Source organism: Sebastes fasciatus, chromosome 5 (genome assembly GCF_043250625.1).
Source record: "Sebastes fasciatus isolate fSebFas1 chromosome 5, fSebFas1.pri, whole genome shotgun sequence".
NCBI lineage: Eukaryota > Metazoa > Chordata > Actinopteri > Perciformes > Sebastidae > Sebastes > Sebastes fasciatus.
Window position 1 is genome coordinate 17,004,120 of NC_133799.1, and position 23,198 is coordinate 17,027,317.

Below are 23,198 nucleotides of genomic sequence, written 5' to 3' on the forward strand. Positions count from 1 at the left end.
CTGAGAGATGGGCTCTATTTTTGGGAGCTGATGGCGGCTTAAAGGGCTAGTCTACTCCGCTTTTGGGATTCAGCCTGACATTGGAGTGTGAGGGTGGATCTCATTGGAGGGTCTCATGGTGATGCTGAACTTCCTAGCTGAACAGCAGGGTTGCCCTCAGATGCTCTTGGCTATTAATACTGTATTGTGTTTTCTAAAAATATCAAGGACTTCACATTAGTGTGCGCTCTTGGTTGTCGTGACAGACTCCATGCTAACACTTGCCCTGCAGTGTTTCTCTCAGAGGGTGAGAATTTATTTGTGGCGGTCTCACGCGGTGGCGGGGAGCTCTGACATCCATCACTTGAAAGTCAGCTGCAAAACGGCCATTTTCTAGTGTATATACATTTGCACTTGAAAGCACCGTATTGGAAGACTACTCAAACAATACGACCTCTCAGGTACATTTCCACAAATGTTTAAAGGAGAATAATATACACAAAATATCTTTTTGGTTGGTATGGAAGCCAAGCGGGCTGCCCATAGAAGTTGTATATATGAGTGATGTCGTGGCGAACTAGTGGTTAAGATGCACTCTATAAATCGTGATATCAACATCCCTGATTTGAGTCCAGCCAGAGATCTTTGTTGCATCTCATTCCCTCTCTCTCCCCTCCTTTTCAGTCCTCATACAGGTTTCAGAAGCTTTTGGAGTATTTTTAGTCGTCCATGTAAATAAATGTGTGAAGTCACACTGACTGCAATCTAAGGTTGCAACTAACGATTACTTTCATTGTCGATTAATCTGTCAATTATTTTTTTGATGAATCGATTAGTTGTTTGGTCTATAAAATGTCAGGAAGTGGTGAAAAATGTGGATCAGTGTTTCCCAAAGCCAAAGACGACGTCCTCAAATGTCTTGATTGGTCCACAACTCAAAGATATTCAGTTTACTGTCATAGAGGAGTAAAGAAACCAGAAAATATTCACATTTAAGAAGCTGGAATCAGAATTTTGACTTTTTTTTAATGAAAAAATTACTCAAACCGATTAATCGATTATCACAATAGTTGGCGATTCGTTTGATAGTTGACAACTAAACAATTTATCAATTAATTGTTGCAACTGTACTGCTATCTACTACCTTCAAATTAGAAAATTAACAAAAGAAGAGGATGAGAGGATGTTAACCCCTCGTTTTCATCCTGTACACAGGTAGCGATGGTGTAATCTGTCAAACTGTTTTTGTTCACATATCAGTCTGGTGGAGATATTTCTGATTATTAGCCTGCCTTGTAAAGACCGCTGCAACAGTTGGCCTCATTTGAATTTGTAAGAAGTCGGTGTCTCTGTTGACTGGAAGCAGTGGCCGTTTTGAGTCACAGTTCTTGTGTGAATTCCACTTATTTGTTTTGTAGTTTTTGCCTTTATTGGACGGTAGAAAGAGACTGGGAAACGAGGGAAGATAGAGGGAATGACATGAAACAAAGGTGGTCGGCCAGAATCAAGCCAGTGATTACTTGGTATTTGCTTGAGACCACTAGATTACCAGAAGGCCGAAATGTATGCCCTTTTCACAAAGTAATTGACCTCCTCTTAACCTTCACCTATTGCTTCCTCCTTTCATCATGCTTTGCATGCTTTGCAAGCTTCTTTTTGTTCCTTTTCTCAGTGTCTGGTGTAGTGTAATAAAAGATTTCAATTTTGCATGTTGGATGTTTTCTTATCCTTCCGCATTCTGAGGACCTGGAAGATTAAAGATTCCCTTGTTGTCCTTTCCTTAATTATCCATATATTAAATAATCCGTGTAATTAAAGTCTTTTATTTGAGCTCCCTCTTCATCTCTCTCCTGTTTCTTTTTTTACCAAAGTTTGTCTGTGGAAGAATTAGAGCAGTCCCAAATATAATTTGTTTTAGGCTTTGAAGCTTCTGTGAAAAATATTCGAAGATATTCAAAGCGGATCAGCACGGAGCAGCGCAGTCTGTCTGTCTCCATCTCCCCCATTTCAGTGACCGGGACAGCACCGCTGCCGGACTACTGTACACACACACACACACACACCTCTACACACGACAAACAGCGATATCCTTCTGAGAATAACTAATAATAATTAATGTTGAATATGAATAATGAATAAAGTTGTGGGATAACTCCTTATTTCATGGGCTATTTGGGGATTTATACATTATTATTACATACTTGTATAAAATTTAAAAATAAATAAATAAATAATTAAAAAACAAAGCATTTGAGTAGTGATTTGGAGGTCAAATACCATGGCAGTGGTCGAAGCATTCGGGTCAGCCCTAGAATAGACAAGCACACACTTATTTCCTTCTGTCTCTTCTTTGGTTTGATGTGTGCAGGACTTACAGGAGGAGGTGGCAAGGGAGAGCGGGGAGCTGCAGCGGCTCCAGGCTCAGCGTCAGAAGGTCCAGGATGCCTTGGACGAGCTGGACCAACAGAAAGGCTCCCTGGAGGAGCAGCTGACTCATATTCGCCAGCAGACCAACCAAGAGACCCATCTGGTCGGTCTTGTAGATTTTATCCTTTCACAACAGATTTATTTCAATACTGGAAAGATATGTAGCTACAGAAATGACTGACCACTAGCATAACCTATTCCAGTCCATTCTCTTAGCTTATACATAATGATTACATCTGACACAGATTTCATCGCTGCAGTCAGAGCATGAGGAGCAGGAGCAGAAGATATGTCAGTTTGAGGAGGAGCTTGTCCAGGCCCGAGAGGAGCTCCTCGCTCTGCAGGAGGAGAGCAGGAGGCTGCAGGAGAAGGTCCAGGCCGCTCAGGAGCAGCTCACACCTCTGCAAGAGTCTGTCCGCGACTCCTTTACGCAAGTTGCACAGGTCGGTTTGTGTGAATCTCCACAGAAAATAGGACCTATGTTCTACTTCGCTCTTTGAACCTCTTCATCTCTCTGCTCTCTTCAGGTTCAGCAGAAAGTGAACGACCTTCAAGTGGAGGAGAGGTCAGTAACTGCCCAGCTCAGCTGGAAGAGAGCCCTGGAGGACAACTCTCCCGTCATGGTCAACGGATCAGCAGGCCCCACTGCAGAGCTGAACCAGGGGGACCCCTTCCAGCAGGACCACTTCCAGGAGGACCAGCCTAAAGAGCTGAAGGAAGAAGAACAACCAGCTGCTGTCTTCATTCAGCAGAAAGAACATTTAGATCAAAAAGAAAAAGAAGGAGTGAATGAGAGAGAAGAGGAAGAAGAGAAGGAGGAAGAGAGTCCAAAGTCTCCAGAGGAGGAAAAGTTGAAACACGATGCGTTGGATGATCTCTATACTAGTGTAGCCTCCTCTGAGATGTACAATAATCGGCTGACCCTCGCCAAGCCACAGGAGAACACGGTGAATACACTCGCCTTAGTTATCAATCCTTTTATAGATGGAATTAAGACAATATAAAGCCTACCTATCACTTCCTACTACAACTGTTTTAGTTGTGAAAACCTCATAATTCCACAAAAATAGGATTTTCTCTTTTGCACCCACAAAGTATGCAAGACCGGGGTATTATTATTATTATTATTATTATTAATATTATTAATAATAATAATAATAATAATAATAATAATAATAATAATAATAACTTACAGAAACATTACCTTCCACCTTCTCTTCCCCCTTCTCTCTCAAACACACACAGAGCGAGCGACGCAGCGCTCCATCCTTCTCTGTAATTGGCTCAGTTCTCTGTTCAAAAGTCAAAATCTATTGAAAAAAGAGGTGTAATAATTTCCAAAATTCACACCATATTTTATCTAACAAAATATTCTGCTTCAGTCCATATTTGTTGGCATTTAGCCTTTCTAAAAACAGCATTTTCACTGCGATCAAAAACTGTTTACTCTACCACAGGCGCCTGCATTATAACGGGGCGGTCTGCAGCAATCCAACAGCACCATAAATTACATTTATATAAATATAAATAGGCTAATAATGAATGCGGTGGGAGATGAGGACAGACAAGAATGAGTTTTATGTCTGAAAACTCACAGTATGAGACCCAACAAATTAAGAGCACATTTAGAAGCATTACATCCCAGTCACGTCAATAAAACAAGTGGTTTGATAAATCTTAAGTAGAAGTGTGTCATTCCTCCAAAGGGGGAATGACAGAAAAAGTAAGTAACACTAGTTAACGCTGTGTTGTCCTCTCATGTCTCCAGGAACACAGTAGCCCGACACCCGATGTCTACTCGGAGGTCACAGATGATGCAGAGGAATCGCCTAAAGAGAGCCCACCGAAGGTAAAGACCCTGAGTTACTGAGTAGACTTTTGTTTAACCCATGTTGATCTGAGGTTTTTAGGGATTAATTAATCATGTGTAGTGTAAACACACAACGTTCACATCATTTACTGTAGCGTTCAAGCTTGTCAGCAGAACCCTGTCACTGTTCAACAGGTTGCATCGCCAGAGCCAGAGAGCAAACAGGAGCCAGCAGAGTCTCCAGAAACCACGACCCCCACCTCGTTACCACCTCAAGTCGGCCCTCGCTCTATGCCGCCTCAGACCAGCCCTCCCTCCCTGCCTGATATGGACTTCTTCCATTCAGACCCCTTTACTGACCGTGAGTCTCCACAAACATCTAAAGTTTAGTTAACAGTTTAAAAAATGAAACTGCTTCATATCGAGGTTTGCTATTTGTGGAAAGAGTTCACACACCTACAAAGGGATTTGTTTTACAGATTTAATCGTATTTATTATATATTTTAAAGTGTTTTAGGTACCAAAGATTGATGATATTTTTTTACCTTCTAGACGATCCTTTCAAAGATGATCCATTTGGAAAAGCAGATGTTGCAGGTAAGTTCTTCAAGTTAAACCTCTATTTGAAAGTGATGAACAGACAAACTAATCTCTTTCATGTGAAACAAATCCTAAAAAATGCATCAATATCTATTTCATGTGTTATCTGACAAGCAAGTCTACAATATCAAAGGTTCACACTTTGTATCTGTTTCTCTAAAATCAGATCCATTTGGAGGAGATCCATTCAAAGGGTCAGACCCCTTTGCTGCAGACTCTTTCTTCCAGGCCGCCGGTGCCCCCTTTTCCTCAGAGGACCCTTTCTCTGCCTCAGCTGACCCGTTTGGTACCACTACTGGCGCGCCAGAACCAGACCTGTTTGCAGCCAAGCCGAATGACGCAGCGGCTGCACCAGCAGCAGGTCCAGATCCTTTCACCTCCAAACTTACCAATCCAGCTTCAGCACTCAAGGATCCATTCAGCTCCTCAGGGAACAATAAGGCTGATTCGGACCCGTTCGTAGGCAAACTGAACGCCACCGGGGAGGCGGATCCATTTGGTTCTCCGGATGGAGGGACGGATCCCTTCAGCTGCTCTCCACCCTCCTATGAGCTGGCTGTGGTGAGTAGGCCTGCTGTACAACCTGGTCACAATGCACTCCAAAATGTATTGGGAATGACACTAACAATTATTTTCATTATTGATTAATCTGCCGATTATTTTCTCGATTAATTGTTTAGTCTGTAAAATGTCAGAAAATAGTGAAAAATGTCCATCCTAATTTCTCAAAGTCCAAGATGATGTCTTTAAATGTCTTGTTTTGTCAGTCCAAAACCCAAAGATATTCACATTAATATGATATAAAACAGGGAATAGCAGGACATTTTCATATTTGAGACACTGCAAACAGCATTTTCTGACATTTTTGCATTAAAAAACTACTTTAACGATTAATCAATTATCAAAATAGTTGCCAATTGTTTTTCCGTCGATCGACTAATCGATTAGTCAACTAATCTTTGCAGCTCTAATGCTGTTAAAGGTTTGTTTAAATCAGTAATTTTTGTGAACACCACAGTTGAAAAACCCTGAATCACTGAATTGTAAGTCAGAGTTATTAAAATGACAAGAAGTAATAACAGAAACCTTGATTTTAATATTAGGTATTACTAGTATTGTAGTGCAATAGAGTATTGATTTATCTGTATATCTGAGTTTGTATTATTTTGTCTGCAACTTTTCATGCTACAGTCTTGAGCAGGTCTCCCCTCTGGAATAATAATCATAAGGAACAGTTAGAATTTGAAACAAACATTTAGTATTATCAAGTAAGTATTGACCTGGAAAACAAGACAAATGAAATAAGGCAAATACTGTGATTGCTGCAGTTTCTGCTAAATCTGAATTTAGTGAGAATAAAAAGAGATCAGCAGTAGTGTTTTTTTTATTTATATATGATGTACATCACTAATAGTTTCAGTTAATCCCATTAAGTTTGAGGATAATCACGTCCACAGCAGAGCTTATTGTACAATATGCTCAATACTGCTAATACTTTCTATGTTCTGTTTTTAGAAGGACACTGCAGCATCCAATGACCCGTTCGCTCCAGGTGGTACTACAGTTAACGCCAGCTCTGATCCAGGTAGACCTTGTGGTGTAGCGCCACCCTCTGGGGACAGAGGCCATTGCAGCTGTTGAAATTACAATATTTACAATGTTTGAATGAGGTGTTGCCAAGTTTATACGCTCAATGACTTTTATATGCTCGTGTGTTTCAGATCCGTTTGCTGCTGTGTTTGGTAATGAGTCATTTGGAGGCGGCTTTGCAGATTTCACTGCTTTGACAAAGGTAATCAAGAGAGGTTGTTCATGCCCTGTGCTTCACACTACACCGTGCTGAAATAACGCTCAGTGTAGAGTGAAACCAATAGTAGTCAGTTAAGTCAGTAGTAGAATAGAGTAATAAAGTAGAAATAGTTGTGACACAGTGAACTCACTTCTGCTGTCAAACCAGAACATCCAGGAAGGCTGTGAGTGAGTTGTTGAGTGTGTTGTGGTTTTTGGGAGGAAATAGCTGGAACACAATTCTCCCCAGTGGAGGAATTGGACACTTAACTCATCATTTAGTACATACAACAAGCAGCAATTTGATGTGCAATATCATACATTATTGGAAAGTGTGTTCTATAAATGCTGCCTCTAGATATTGGTTAATGATGCCCTCGTTTGAGACTATTTTTGCAGTATTTTTTTAAATAGTAAATATGCACAAAAGGTACTGTACGGCACCCTGAATAATAATACATGTATAATATATGATAATAACAAATCTTTAAATAGGCTGCTGTGATTGCACCTCCGATTTACAGTAGTAGCTACTCCCCGTGTTATTTTTACTGTACTATAATACTGCATGTATTTGATTTGGTGTGAATCTTCTGTTTCAGTCAAACGGTTCTGACCAGTTTGGCATCAACAATAAGAACCTGTTCCAGGAAGAAAGTCAGTCTGCCGGCCCCGATGTGCCCCCAGCCCTGCCCCCAAAAACGGGTACGCCAACTAGACCGCCTCCTCCACCTCCAGGTCAGTACTTACCATGAAAATGTAACTGTAGTCAAATTGTAGTGCTTTTATCAGTCATTTCAGGATGTATTAAACGGTAACTTATTTTTTAACCTGACTAATGGGGACAACAGTTTCTGAAATTGGTCCCGTATTGAGGGAGAGCGCTGTAGACGGCAGCTGCTCACAGGCTGCAATGTGGTGCTATTGGGGCAAGCTGGTACCATCATTTACGTCCACTAAAAGTCCTTGTTTTTGCCATGACAGGCTCTGATTGTTATTATAAGTTTCCATTATGGAAAGAGTCTCGCTCAAGGAGAAGTCTCGTTCTGAAATCTGGCGAGGTGACATGCTGCCAGAAGACAACGGTGGAATAGTGGAATACATCCATGGTGGAAACGCGAGTGCCAGCCGGGCAGAGTTTGTTGTGTTAGAGTACAGAAAATGTAGCTTAGTGTTATCTAAAGGATTGAATATTTAGATGATTTCGACAAAGTGGATAAGGTCTTTGAATTCAATGGCCGCCCGTATTTATTTGAGCCAGAGTATACGGATATTCAGACGAGACTTCTCCTTGAGCGGGACTTGGACACAATAACAAACAGACCGGATCAAGTGAAAGGTAAGGAAGACATTTTATTTCTCTGTAGGGTCCTTTCAATAATGTTGTAAGACTCTTATAATAACAATCTGAGCCTGTCAGTGGCAAAAACAAGCACTTTTAGTGAACGTAACGTTACATTGACGCTGCTCACTTGCCCTCACAGCTCATTTCGTGGCTGCCGGTTACAGCGTTTTCCCTCAATACTGAACCCATTTCAGAAATTGTTGTCCCCATTAGTCACTTAGATACAAAAACATGGAAAAATAGTGTCCAGGTTGAAAAATAACGAAGTTACCCTTTAAGTAGTATTATATTTAATGTTAAAATATACTTGATCCGTCTTTATACAGTATTATTTACTAATTCTGTGTGTCTGTATTAACATTTGTGTGTGTGTCTTATCAGGTAAGAGATTGTCCATCTCTCGGACGGAGTCGTCTGAGTCCTTCCAGCGACGAGGGCCCTTCCTCCAGCAGCCCTCAGGAGACTTCTCCTCCTCCTCCTCCTCCTCTTCCCTGCCTGCCAAGGATCCTATAGCCGACCCCTTCGCCCCCTCCTCCCCTCCTCGCCACAACGCACGGGAAGCTGACCGATTTGCCAGCTTTGACAAAGTGAGCACCTCGCCCTCTCCCTCACCTTCACCTGACTCTCAATAGTCACTGCCCTCTTCTCTTTTTTTTTTTCTTTCTAATAATTAATGACGTCACAACCACCAAGCAAATCAGGCCAGCTTTATAAATCACTCCATCCACTGCCTTTAAAAAGTCCCAAAGAAGTGAACTAATCAGCTCATTTAAAGTGTCACATAGTAGCACAAGTTCCTGGTGCTACATTTGTTTATTTGATAACCTTGTTTTCTTGAGCTAAGCTAACATAAGCTATTAAATCTTCTATAGTTGAGTTTATTTTTCTTGCTTCCTGTGTGCCGCTAGTGTATATTTTAGCTCTTTATTAGGAATGCAATATTTTTTTTTTGCCATGTAAAGATTCTTTATACTTGTAATTATTTTTTGTTACTGATTTATACTGGGATTGCACTTAATTTAAGCCCCATGATTGAAGTTGCACTGTCTTACTTTATGAGGAAATGTACAGAAATGTCATAGCAATTACACTGATATATTTACTCTGAAACATATTAGTAGTAACGAACACAAGTTCTGTTACATATTAATTGATTACACACATCTATAGTATCGTTATGATGGCAAGTTGCTCATAATGGTTGGCAGTGAATGGAGAGATGAGAGCCTGCTTGTATTTGGCTTTTGTTGGCCATCCCAACTCAGCACACTGACATTACAGCCTGTGCATGTTCACATTTCACTTCTAAAATGAGATATTTTATTGCGAAACGTTGCATTTTATGCACCTTTTTACACTGACGGTGCTTATTCTGGGTCTGACCAGCGACTGGGCTCGGAGTCAATATGTCGCTGAGTCGGCACAATTGTTTCGTAAAGGTATTAAATCAGTTGACTGATGAGATGCAAAGTGGTGCCCGCTGCATCATAAGGGAGATCCCATTTCAGACTGTTACAACCATAGACTGTATATATAGATGGATGATGCATCTCCACTTCCTCCCACTGTACAAAAAGTGAAGCCAAAATATCCCGGATACGGGATCTGCCATCTTGAGATTTTGAGTAATTTGGAGCCGGAGTCTGCGCAGTAGTGATCGGGGGGGCTGAAGACGCGGTATCGAGGTCCCGCCCACACACCTGCTCGAGCCAATCACAAGCTGAGCTTGGCCACAGCTTGCTAGCGTGAGCCACCTAGCTGCTACGTTAGCACCACGGTAGCTGGTTGGCTAAAAGACACAACAATTAAACATAATATTTCTATAAATACATTTATGGTCAAATTGACACATTCTACTACAGAGACTCGTGATGGTTATGGAAAGGTAAAGTTAGGTCTCCTCGAGCCTCCGGCTGCGACTACTTCACTCAGAGCAGCTGTTAATCACAGCTGTCAATCATGACGTCTCACCCCCTTTTTATAACATCAAATAACTAAATAAAACCAAACTTATCAGAACAATTTGAACACACATCAGCGTGATAAGAACTACCTAAAATGACAAAAACCATCTTTGGGAAAAATGTATTTGACGTGTTCTTTGACGTTTAGTTTGGCCCATGTCCCATCCACTAACATGGAGGAGGCGGGATTTATGGCCTACACCGCAGCCAGCCACCAGGGGGCGATCAAGATGTTTTGGCTTCACTGTGATGTCGTCCATCTTTATATACAGTCTATGGTTTAAACCTATAAACTTGAAGCTTCATGGAGCTATCTTTGTTTTACAAACTCATAGATTTAAATATGCTCCAGGACAAATTTGTAGCAGCTAAGCTGCATAACAAATGCCTTTTGAGAAATAATGCGTTTAATAATTACTTCTCAAAAGCCAGGTGGTTGTAATAATTATATTGCTTTAACCGAGAAGAAAAAGGGAATTATAGTTCCCTGTCTTTTTTCTACTCACTAATTTAAATATGTGCAATTAGCCATTTATCAAACATTCAAAAAATTATAAAAAAACAAACAGTGAAATTTGTCATTGTACGTTGATCTAAACATGGGTTGAACCCTTGTTAATATATCAGGAATAAATTGGTATCAGTATTAAAATCCTCTCAGCTCTTCCTTTTATAATACTGCATAGAAATGTACCGTCACACTGAATTTGGGATGGATGACGATTATTAAGAGACGGTGTTGATTCTCCCATCACATGACTGCACCCGCATGTCCCTGTCGAACCCCGACCTGCACGCACTAACTGTGTGTCATTCACTCATACCACCGCCTCCGCCATCCCTCAAATCCATGTTTATTTTTTTCCCTTTACACATGCCGCTATTTATTTATCCATGCATCCACCTGTTCAGCCATCCACCTCCTTCACCTATCAGTTCATTCAGTCCTTGTCTGGTCAGCAGTGTGTTGTGGAGAAGCAGATCGCCTGTATTCTCTCTCTCTCTTTTTCTTTCTTTATGTCTTTCCACCTCTGTCAAAAAAGTTAAATAAAGAGTTGAATAAAGGGCACCATCTCTGGCTTCTATGTGCATCCATGACATCACTATCTGCAGAATGCCTGAGCTTTTAAAGGACCACACATTTTTGCATTTTCAGTTCATTTAGTTGTGACTATATTTTTACATTACCGCTAGCGCTGCACAATTAATCAAAATTTTATCGAAATTGCAATATGGCCTTCTGCAATTTTCAAATTGCAGTATTTGTTATAGGCGAAATGCCAAATACGATTTTAAATTAAATATCGGCATGCTGCAGAGATGTCCTGGCCCACACATCATCTTCTACAGACAGAAAACATCTTTGTTTGGTACAGATCCCGACAAAAATCACACCATAATCATTTTTAATGTGAGAATAATGATGTAAAAATGATCATTCCCTCTAATATTGCAAATCAAATTGCAATATCAGTCAAAATAATCAAATATTCTTTTCAAAATCGTGCAGCCCTAATTACCGCTGACATTTCCCAAAGCATGCTTTAAATTTAAGATCATTTTCTACCTTTCAAGCGTCCTACTTTTGTTTTTCAGTTCTGTCATTGCTGCTTTGTTGAGCCATCGTAAGCATGAATTGATTTGTAAATTTTGCACAGTAATGAAGGTAGATACGTTATTAATCATAATAATTTTATTTCAAGCAAGTTTTATGTCTTTTGAAGTGCATATTTATATATTTTGAGACTGTAGTGGCCTAATGGAAAGCAGGAAAAATATAATACATCCAATAATCTACAGAGTGGCATGCTTTAGTAAATGTTTGGTATTGACATAAGATTTAGATGATTTGTACTAAATGGGCTGAAACATGCAAAAACACCAGTATGGTACTCTCAAGTACTTTGACAGAATCCCATCAAATCACTTCAGTAAAGACAAAAGTACCAGATATGTGAAGGGTTCCTTTTAGTTTAACAATAAAACACATCATTCCTCTCTTGCTAAGTACTTTATTGATGTCTGATTTCGTTCATATTTAAAAGCAGCAGTGGGATGTTCCACCTACAAGTAATAAATGCATGTTCTCTACTAAATCCATTAGATGTTTCTTAAATGTTCTCATCATGCATGTTCTTCGTCACTCATCAGCTCTAAAACACCTGCTAGTGAATGTCGTCATCGCTGCCTACTTTCATTTGCATGGGTGGATACACACTGTGATGCTTCTGTCTGTCGTTCATTGAGAATAATGAAACTATCGGAAACAGTGCATGTCCGTTCTGTAATGATTCACCGTCTTAACCAGCGTTCTGTCAATTTTAAAGTTCACGTCTTTCGTCTTTTGTTGTTGTGAACCTACAAATTTCCCCATTTAGGTAACACTTCATTTTACAGGTCTGCAAATGTCATGCTAATTAGGTGATAATTAGCAAGTTACCCTATTTGAAATTTCTGCCAAATTACTCCAATATTTACCTCAAAATTGATAAAAAATTTACTTTGTTATAAACATTATTTAATAATTATATGCTAAAGTAGCATATAATTGTTAAAATAGGGCCCTTAGGCTTGAGAAGCGGCTGTGCTGCTCTTCATCGGAGGTGGAAAACCAAAACTAATAGAAGACACTTCTGATCAGGCACAAATCTCACCATTGTGTGACTTATTATCTACACAAATGTAACCTGGTAGCTGATGTAATGATTCAGGGAGTTTATTAACAAATTTCAAAAAAGTTATTTGCTAATTATTTGTTTATCATGGAAATAAAGCATATCAATTAACTTTGTATTCTTTTCCTGGAAATGTATTAAATAAATTACCAGGTATTGGGAAATAGTGGAATATAATTATTAATGTTTATAATAAAGTAATTTTTGATAAATTGAGGTAAATATTGGGGTAATTTGGCGGTAATTCCAAAGAAATTACAAATAGGTTACTTACTAATTATCACCTAATTACCATGAAATTTGCGGACCTGTGAAATGGAGTATTACCTCCATTTATTCATCAACGGAGATCTCATCTTTCACGCTTTCATCCCATTTCAGTCGCTGATCACACGCCTTCACACACACATGTGTAATGACACACGCCTGCCTGAGGGGCAACGACTGTCACTTTAGGTAGGGGGACTGAAACATTTTCAGATTTATAGACCACACAGCTTAACGACACAGATGCATGTTAATTAACTGCAAATTGGTGTTTTTAGTTATAGTTGCTTCTCCTGCAATGACATGTCTAAATGTCTACTTTGAGAAAAGTCAATTGTCAGTTTGGGCATTGAGAGATCTGCTTCTCTACTTTAGCTTCATTAGAAACATTTTCAGCAATGACCCTGGAAGTGCTCAAGAAAAAACACACTACAGTTAAGGTTGCCTTTCTCTGTGACCTACTGTAGTAGAGCCCGACTGATACATTGGTATTGCCAATATTATCGGACAATTGTGGACTTCACAATGGCCCAGGCGCTAAGATGCGTACCATGTAAACTGAAATATCCCCTCATTTCCCTAAATTTCCCTACATACAGCGGGTAAAATAAGTATTGAACACGTCACCATTTTTCTCAGTAAATATATTTCCAAAGGTGCTATTGACATGAAATTTTCACCAGATGTTGGTAACAACCCAAGTAATCTATACATACAAAGAAACCAAAACAAATAAGTTCAGAAACTAAGTTATGTGTAATAATGTGAAATGACACAGGGAAAAAGTATCGAACACGCTTACTGATATTTATTTAATGCTTTGTACAAAAGCCTTTGTTGGTAATGACAGCTTCAAGACGCCTCCTGTATGGAGAAACTAGTCGTATGCATTGCTCAGGTGTGATTTTGTCCCATTCTTCCACACAAACAGTCTTGAAATCTTGACGGTTTCGTGAGCCTCTTCTATGAACTCTGATCTTCAGTTCTTTCCATAGATTTTCAATTGGATTCAAGTAGGGTGATTGGCTGGGCCATTCTAGCAGCTTTATTTACTTTCTCTGAAACCAATTGAGAGTTTCCTTGGCTGTGTGTTTGGGATCATTGTCCTGTCATCCTGGTAGATGGCAGCAGACTTTTATCAAGAATGTCTCGGTACATTTTTCCATTCATCCTTCCTTCAATTATGTGAAGTTTGCCAGTACTGTATGCTGAAAAGCAGCCCAACACCATGATGTTCCCACCACCAAACTTCCCTGTTGGTATGGTGTTTTTAGGGTGATGTGCAGTGCCATTTGTCCTCCAAACATGGTGTGTATTATGGCATCCAAAGAGTTAAACTTTGCTCTCATCAGACCAGACTATATTCTCCCAGTATTTCACAGGCTTGTCCAAATGTTGTGCAGCAAACTTTAAACGAGCTTCAACATGCTTTTTCTTCAGCAATGGAGTCTTGCGTGGTGAGCGTGCATACAGGCCATGGCGGTTGAGTGCATTACTTATTGATTTCTTTGAAACAATTGTACCTGCTAATTCCAGGTCTTTCTGAAGCTCTCCACAATTGGTCCTTGGCTCTTGGACAACTCTTCTGATAATTCTTTCACTCCTCTGTCAGAATTCTTGCGAGGAGCACTTGGTCATGGCCAGTTTATGATGAAATGATGTTCTTTCCACTTCCGGATTATGGCCCAGACAGTGCTCACTGGAACATTCAGAAGTTTAGAAATGCGTCTGTAACCAATGTCATCAGTATGTTTTGCAACAATAAGGTTGCGAAGGTCTTGAGAGAGCTCTTTCTCTTTTACCCATCATGAGATGTTTCTTGTGTGACACCTTTGTAATGAGACACCGTTTTATAGGCGATCAGTTGGGACTGAACCAGCTGATATTAATTTGCACTGACAAGAGGTCGGATTGCTTTCTAATTACTGATAGATTTCAGCTGTTGTCTTGGCTTTCCATGCCTTTTTGCACCTCCCTTTCTTCATGTGTTCAATACTTTTTCCCTGTGTCATTTCACATTATTACACATAACTTAATTTCTGAACTTATTTGTTTTGGTTTCTTTGTATGTATAGATTACTTGTGTTGTTACCAACATCTGGTGAAAATTTCATGTCAGTAGCACCTTTGGAAATATATTTACTGAGAAAAATGGTGACGTGTTTAATACTTATTTTACCCGCTGTAAATGCCTCAAAAAAAATCTAGGACCTGTTAAGCTTATTTGCAGGTGCATACCTGTATTTTCAGTTTCTACTAGAACATGTCTACACGCTTTAATGTTAACACAAACACTTTTCTCTTTTCACCCTCTGAAATCTGAAATCCTCTATTGTATAATGACAATAATAAATCCTTGATGGATGTCGCCAGCAAGGTCTCATCCCAATTCGTCACATGGCGCCGCTTTGTCATGCCCCTTGGCGTCACTTTAGGTGTTCACGCTTAACGTGGTGAACACAGGACACGAACAAACAGCTGATTGTAGCGTGACGCACGGGACACTAACAGCGGCCACCTGGATGAAAGCTTTGTGTTTGCTGGACCCACCCACTTCCCCTCCCATGTCTCTTTTCGCTCTTTAAACTACGCCACCTCACTCCCGGCGCACATTGCCGAAGCGTTTACTGTTGCCACAGATGGGTTTACATTAAAGTCAATAAAACGCCCGGTGCATTTCATACCGGCGCTAAAGGGTGCCTTGTGCTGCAGTACAGAACGCCGACAGCCGTGACAAAGCCTCGGTATTTAGCGCCCTGGGAATGAGAATGGGCTCATGTCACAGGGCCAGACACAAAAAAACGGCAAAACCTGTGAAATGTAATACAAAAGTTCTGCAATCAGCAGTTCCTTTATGAAGATTATAAAGCTAAATGGTAATCACATGCATTATATTATTGCTGTTATTATCAGCAGGCTCTAAGAATAAGTTGTATTTAACCTTTGAGAATCTGTTAACTGTATATGTGTTTGTTTGTGTCTCCTTTCCCTCTATATTTCTTTGCGTATGTGTGTTTTCTCCTTCCCTCTTGTGTGTGATGTGTGATGTGTGTGTGTGTGTATGTGTGTGTTTGTTTCTCTGTGTTCATGAAGCAGTATCCAACGGAGGAAGACATGATAGAGTGGGCAAAGCGCGAGAGCGAGCGAGAGGAAAAGGAGCGACTTGCCAGGCTCACCCAGCAGGAACAAGAGGACCTGGAGCTGGCCATCGCACTCAGCAAGTCTGAACTCTCCTGAGGACCTCGTCTCCCCCCACCCCCTCCCCTACCCTCCCCTAGTCCACTGACCTGGCTCGGCACGGCACAGCACAGCCTGGCCCAGCCCAGAAAGCACCAAAGTAAAGTGGGGACTGTATAGGACTGATTCAGCAGCACCTGCTGACCCCATGAAGAGACTTTCTTAGAATAAACCCATCTCTGAATCTTTCTCCCCAGACTGTGTTCACGGTTCTCTGGCATTGCAGTATTGTGTTTTTCCATCCTGTTGGTCATGTTTTGGAGGAAAGGACCAAGATGGAAGATGTATGTTTTGAAGAATGGGTTTGTTGAAAATGAAATGCAGTGAATATGGATCTAGAAATCGCTCCGTTGATTTCAACACCAGGCTACAAATGCCACATTAACTCTCCAGAATGTAATTTATTTAATGCACTCAAAATTACATTGAAACAGCCTTGTCAAAGTCCTGTCTTTATCCACTAACAGTACTCACTACACTTGATTAAACTCGGCTCACTTTAGCTTCTGACGTTACATTGAGAATATCATGCGATTTCTTTAACGGTGCAGTGTGTAGGATCTGGCGGCATGTAGTGGTGAGGTTGCAGATTGAAACCAACTGAAACTTTTCCCGTGTGCCAAGCGTGTAGGAGAACTACGGAGGCTGACGAATGGCCCTCTCAAGAGCCAGTGTTTGGTTTGTCCGTTCTGGGCTACTGTAGAAACATAGCGGCCGGCTCCATGAAGAGGACCCGCTCTCTATGTAGATATAAACGGTTCATTCTGAAGGCCCAGGCGCACCAACCCAGCATCAAAGAACTAGAGTTGACTAAGGCCAAAAGTTGCGTCGCCTCACGTCGCCTTTGTCTTGGCTAAAAAGTTGCAATCGAACACACTGCAAAGACTACAGCCGACGGCCAAACACCACGTATGTTCAGCGCCTGCGTGAGATGAATAACTTTCTGGCGGCAGTAGTCTGTATTTGTCATTCAAAAACAGAAACCGGAAGACCGAGGACTTAGCTTCATTCCAGATGGCCACATCGTTGTGAAAATATCCGCGTATTGGAATGATCAGATGAGATGAAGATGAAAAATGAGAAGAGCCTTTTGTGTTTTCCTCTTACTTTACTCATTGGTTTGCTTTCCTCACGTCCGTTTCTCTTCGTTTAAGCTGAACCGCCAATCAGAGCGATTTCTTTCACTCTGACACGTACAAACTCGAGCCGACGATGCGGGACACACCGAAAAAACTAGGCTGATGGACGCTCACCAAAGGCCCGAAACTCTCCAACGGCCCGACCGTCGGTTTGGTGTGTCAGGGCCTTAAGGTAACGAAAACACGATTCTTATTTTCAGGTGATTATACACTAAAGAAAACCAATACATCCCCCTAAATGCTACACACTGTTCCTTCAATTAGAAATAGACTTGCTACTTTTGAAGATCCCTAACCCACCCCCCTAATTCCCTTCCAGCTCTTCTGAAACTTCTTTTCTGAAACTAAACCTAGAACTGTAGTTTCAAGACCATAAGCTGGGAAAAATAGTGTTTTTTGAGGCACTGTAACAAACTTTTTGAAATGGAGTGACCATGTACTTTTCTAGTCCTGTGTGATGGAAGAGGGCCTATGAGATTTTAACAAATTTGTCCAGGATGGTGTGACAGAATTCAACATTTGTACTTGTATAACTGGAAGTTACCAGTCCTCTGATATGTGAAACGCATGTGCAGATTTATACTACAAATCGAACAAATCCATCACAGCTACCACATTCAGCTTCTAGATACTTTGATTTCTTTTACATTTATGTATTGCATCTGTTCTGTTCTGTTCTGTCAAAGTTAAAAATGTATTTCTTGGGAGATAACTGAAAGGAATGAAACTACAACTATTACATGTAATGATTAGATGTTAATTAGCATTAAATTTCAGGGCACACTACAAAGGATTGCACAAAACAATAACTGCTTTTTTGAGTCCAAAAGGACCAAATACTTATCTTTTAATTAGTATGAAACCTTCAATTCTGGGCAATCACCGAGCCTTTTATTAATGAGGCCTCAGAGTTGTTTTTTGCTGAAATATGGCTGCAACACCGGTGAGATAACAAGACAAACATAAGTTCAAAAATAGAAACTGGGTTGTCATAGATGAATATATGAGTGTGAAAAAACACTTTACATTAAATGAATAGTGTTAATAGTAATGAATTGTTAATCCTGATTGATCCAGGGTTAGGCACGCAGCAGTCTCCCTAAAGCAGCATCATGCTGAATGACACTTCAGTAGCATGGATGCTGGATTATTAATGAGAGAAGTGTATTAAAAAAAGATCAACTTCCTCAAGTAGTCAATATCCATTTCACAAATGTCACACTAAATCCCATTACAAAGTGTTGGGTGCTTCTTTTGTTAGCGTTTGTGTGAACTTCTCATTTTTCCAAGACATTTTGTTTTTCAGGAGATGCTTCCTCTGAGAGACTAACTGGATTTTAAAAAGTCTTACACAAAGTCAGTAAAAGTTGATTAGCGTCTCTGCGTTTTGGTGGAGCAGTTTGTCTTCTTGTCTGTGCACTTCAGGCTCTGTGGGGGATTTAACTTACTGGTGTGAGGATAAACACCCCCCGTTGCACTGCATCCACACGCCAGTTATTTAACACCCATACAGCTGTTGGCCGGCCAGTGATTCTTCTTCTTCGTGCTGGGTCATTTTGTGTTTTCTCCCAGAAAATGAACCAACACTGAGTGCTAAACTGTGATAGACGGTTTCTGAACAAAGGAAGGCTCAGGTCGAAGAGCAGGAGGTGTTTGTTTTCATTTCCTTTGCTGACCAAATAGTGCACAACATTTTGAACACCTCTTCTTGTTAGTTTTTTCTCTTCTCAGCATTGTTAAGATTAAGCATCGTCATACTCTCCACTTCTCATTTTCATCCAGAGGCTGCACTTCCTACTCTGTGCGTCTCATATTGCAGTTCACGTTTATTGTAAATACAAGAGAGCAGGCGTCGTCCGTCTCTTCTTCACCGTCACAGCTGAGTCTCTTGTCATGCTACAGTTTCATTCTCTCACATTTAAAGGCCACCTGACACATTACTGTCATTTGTACAGACTCCTTTTACAAATCAAGAACCACTTATGTGTCTAGGCTTACCCATAAAGGCTTTTTAAAACTCAAGCTAATTGTATTTTATTTTGTATTTTCTAACATGTAAGAAACAAAATCATTATTTGGAGGTTTGGCCAGAATATGTAATGCATTTAATTGAAACAGAATAAATATTAAACGTGTAGTTTTTGCAGTTTGTTTGTTCTTACTGGGATCAAGTCATGTTACTGTCTTAAACAGACAGTGGTGGAAGAGGTTTTCCTTTACTTGTGTAAAAGTAGCAATACCACATTTTAAAAATAGGCTTCTCCATTACAAGAGAAGGTCATGCATTCAAATGTTTAGTTGAGTAAAAGCAGTGGTAGAAAGTGACTAAGAACATTGACTTGTACTGTAGCTAAACACATTTTCTAGGTCAGGGTCTGAAATTAACTTTTTCACTTCCTGCCACTGTGGCAGGCATGTCCTATATTTTGTCTGCAACTCAGAAATGTTATCTGCCACTTTTGAAATCTCTGCGCTAAATGAAGGAAATAACATTTTAGATCTGATGTCATTCAATGTTTGATATACATAACATAAAAAGAAATTATATACATGTTAAATTACAGTGTTCGAATTACACCGTGGCTTCTAGGGGAGTCCTATTTTTCAGGGCAGGGAGGGTACTGTATGCGGTACTGTACTGTACACAGTTATTGTCAATAAAAAGTGGTTGTTTGCATAAAACACACAATTCAAATTATTATGATTATTTAACATAAAAATGCTGTTGCAGTGTGCTTATTATTTTGTTATTTTCATTGTTTTAAAGTCACCAGAATTCAGGAAACAAAGTCTCTGAAACTCAAATTTAAAAAACAAACAAAAAAAACCCCACTTTGGTTTTGAAATCCTCCCTATTTTTGAGGTTTCGAGATTGGCAAGTATGCAAAACAACCACATTTGAAGGGATTTACTCAAACAGAGCCTTCAACTAAATGACCAGTGATGGGGCCGGTCTGGGCCAAAATGCCAGGGCACATCTTTTGTCCCAGTCCAGCCCTGCGTCTAATTATAAGGCTTATGATGAAAAACTTTAAATTTTTTGGCTTTATTAATATTACTTTGCTTTCTGTTTTTAATCCACGTGTTTTTTTTATTGAAATAACATAATTTTAAGACTCACATTGTATAACATTAGCTAACTGTGAGCAGTGTGTAACCATGTCATAACCGGGAGGGCTTTAGGACCATGAAGCCAGGACCTGGCAGCAGCAGCATCTCAATGCATTTCAATAGGAAGGTGATTATTATTATGGCGATGACAGCAAACACACCTTCTCACTTCAGGAAGGAGGAAGACGCACCGCAGCTGTTAATGTTAGTGCGTTAATTCCGGTACATTTGTGTCAGTGTTGAACTCCGTCTGTCTGTCCGTCCATGCTCGGTGTGTAAACCGGGATATTCTGCCGTTTCACCGACTCTCAGAGCTGTGGGATGAGTTTTATAACCAACTGGAGAAGCAGCGTGAAGAAAAATGACAGCAAAAAGTGAGTAGAAGAAGAGAAAAGCTTCTGAAAGTCTGTGCAAGTCCTGACCCTGTCGGTACTTGTCTGCTTTTATAGTGCTGCCAACAGGGAGAATTGAAATTGAGCTGGGACATACTTTATAAGTTTCATACTTTATAGATCAGTACATGTTCAGATCAGGAGCCTCATAGATCCTCTTCACATACCACTCTTTTTTATTTTATACTTTATTTCCCTTTTTTCAAGGCTGTTTTCATATATATGCAATTCACTGTTCGTAATTACAACAGTCTATAAACCAACTTTTAAGTAGATGAGTGTTGTGATCTGTGAAGTTCAGTTATTATCTCACTGTAACAAAAGCTGCCACTGTTCATCATTCATACAAAAAGGGAAGGTAATAAATTCATATAAAAAGTGAGTCTGACACTGTGAGTCAATAGGAAAAATACTGTAGTTACTGTACTGTAGACATGTTGGTATCATGACCCATTTAAATGCTCTCATTATGTCTTTGTCAGTATGTCCCTGCCGGTCTGCAGCCTGTTAGACAACATTACATTCATGATGTGGTCAATCAGGCTTAGTAGCAGCTGAAAGTGTGCTGAAATCCACTTTTGGTTTTGTTTTGTTTTTGTTTTTTGTTATTTATATAGTTGTTTCCTCATCTCTGCAGCTGCATCCATAACATCATTTTTGCAAACTACTATGAGTACATAAAACTAAACAAATAAGGTGGAAAAACTAATTTTTGCTACACCAAATCATGGTTACCATTTGATTTTTCTCTAATCGTTGCTTTATTTTTTCTGAAATACTGTTTAGTTTTACCTCTTCCAAACGTCATCTGTCAGAAGCTCTTAATCATGCACATTTTAAAAATGTTTGTGCAGAAAAATCATAATAACAATGAAAAATACGGCACAAAATATGAGCAATAAAACAGCTTCAATCCATTTAGTTTTGCCTTAGTAGCCTTGTTGATTCCACATCGAGCGTAATGAATACATACATACTTTTTTAACTAACATTTGGTGTCTTTTTATTCATCACATATAGCTTCCCTATCCAATACAATCCAAATTTATTTATAAAGCACATTTAAAAACGACAAAAGTTGACCAAAGTGCTGTACAATTATTCATAAAAAACATAAAAACAACACAATAAAACACTAAGATCAACTTAAAACAAACAGGAAATTAAAATAATAAAAGGCTTAAGACCAATAGGAAAGGAAAAAGGATTAAAATAGTCAACTCTCATGCTGAGCCAAAAGCCAAGGAACAAATGTGTGTTTTGAGGTTTGATATAAAAACAGGCAGTGTGGGGGACAGCCGAGCCCTATGCTGGTAACAATTTTAGTTGAAACTACGTGTACTAAACTCTTGAGTTGTCTCCCGATCTTTAGAATCGGACTTCTAGGATCCGATCACACCTCCTCTTCTCACCATCGTGAGATCCATTCTTACATTCTCTCTAAAACGACCTTTGACCTCTTCACAGGGACGCCGTGCGGGGACAAGACAGTCCTGACGGCCGGGACTCCCCGAGCGGGTAGGTTCACATTGTGACTCACTTATTTGTTCTTACAGTCAGGCACAATCAGCTGTGAGCTCACAGCACTATACACAGACTGACTTGTATTTGTTTTCCCAGGTTGTCAGTCATAAACAGTCCAGAAATGGATCCCATCATCACAGAGTTCAGGTGAGTGAATTGAAAACCAATGAAAGGTAAAATTCTGGGTTGCAGTTTAAAATGTTTGTGTTTTTTTTTCAAAGTAAATGCTTTGAGTCTCTCTGCGAAACTTGATCTTTTCAAACATCTGTTCCCATATCAGACCGATTTCACAGATTTTTTCCCCCAAAACTGTCACATTATTATCTGCAGAAATGTCCTCAGCAAGTCATTCCAAAGAAATGAAAAAGCCTGGGAGTGTCCACATATATCAGTGTCCGCGTTTCTATGGCTCTAACGATCATGTTGCTCGAACAATAGCTGGCCTTTCAGCTGGATTTTCATCCCCTTGAGATTTCCCTCTTTTCTCTAAACAGACTTGATTTTGTTCCACTGTTTCAGGTTACAGCTACCGGACAACAAAGATGAGCAGCAATCAACAAATCCGTCAAATGGGTAAGTGATCTCTGACTGATCATAAAGCAAAACTTTTGCAATCCTGTATGAGAGAGTGAGCTGCTGTGAACAGATTGCACGTTACAGCTGACCTAAAGGACTTCTTGACATATTAATGACATGTTGAGGTAAAGGTCATCAGAAGGTCACTGGCAACTTCCGCCTGCTGTTTGACAAATCAATAATTCAAATAGAGAGAACCTGATAATCATCTCTAAACTCCCCCTGTTGAGTTATGACTGGATGAATGTGAATTAGTTGTCTGTTCAATAGTTAAATCCTACATTCTCTGTCAAGGCATGTGGAGGATTTGTTTGTTATCCTGAGGGGGAGGATAGCTGTGTCTGTTTGAATCTATGGGTTGAAC

The 23,198-nt window shown here is 39.9% G+C and overlaps 2 protein-coding genes across 7 annotated transcripts in view; both read left to right on the plus strand.

Moving 5' to 3' along the window:
* eps15 (epidermal growth factor receptor pathway substrate 15) overlaps nucleotides 1-19,368 on the plus strand; it is a 36,408-nt gene extending 17,040 nt beyond the window's left edge. Inside the window, exons 14-26 of one of the 6 annotated variants that reach the window (XM_074635396.1) lie at nucleotides 2,348-2,509; nucleotides 2,667-2,849; nucleotides 2,934-3,353; nucleotides 4,175-4,255; nucleotides 4,412-4,577; nucleotides 4,769-4,813; nucleotides 4,983-5,377; nucleotides 6,332-6,401; nucleotides 6,538-6,608; nucleotides 7,207-7,342; nucleotides 8,331-8,536; nucleotides 11,962-11,983; nucleotides 15,949-19,368. In XM_074635396.1, the coding sequence (XP_074491497.1) occupies nucleotides 2,348-2,509; nucleotides 2,667-2,849; nucleotides 2,934-3,353; nucleotides 4,175-4,255; nucleotides 4,412-4,577; nucleotides 4,769-4,813; nucleotides 4,983-5,377; nucleotides 6,332-6,401; nucleotides 6,538-6,608; nucleotides 7,207-7,342; nucleotides 8,331-8,536; nucleotides 11,962-11,983; nucleotides 15,949-16,082 (2,091 nt within the window). In that variant the 3' untranslated portion in view covers nucleotides 16,083-19,368. Of the gene's footprint in view, nucleotides 1-2,347; nucleotides 2,510-2,651; nucleotides 2,850-2,933; nucleotides 3,354-4,174; nucleotides 4,256-4,411; nucleotides 4,578-4,768; nucleotides 4,814-4,982; nucleotides 5,378-6,331; nucleotides 6,402-6,537; nucleotides 6,609-7,206; nucleotides 7,343-8,330; nucleotides 8,537-11,961; nucleotides 11,984-15,948 lie in introns of all 6 variants that reach the window. The other 5 variants (XM_074635392.1, XM_074635393.1, XM_074635397.1 and 2 more) reach the window with 5 other exon arrangements.
* A 1,105-nt stretch (nucleotides 19,369-20,473) lies between these two features.
* The window catches only part of ttc39a (tetratricopeptide repeat domain 39A), a 28,839-nt gene continuing 26,114 nt past the window's right edge, over nucleotides 20,474-23,198 (plus strand). The window contains exons 1-4 of the mRNA XM_074635404.1: nucleotides 20,474-20,716; nucleotides 22,202-22,252; nucleotides 22,355-22,405; nucleotides 22,778-22,831. Of these exons, the coding sequence (XP_074491505.1) occupies nucleotides 20,664-20,716; nucleotides 22,202-22,252; nucleotides 22,355-22,405; nucleotides 22,778-22,831 (209 nt within the window). The 5' untranslated portion in view covers nucleotides 20,474-20,663. The remainder of the gene's footprint in view (nucleotides 20,717-22,201; nucleotides 22,253-22,354; nucleotides 22,406-22,777; nucleotides 22,832-23,198) is intronic.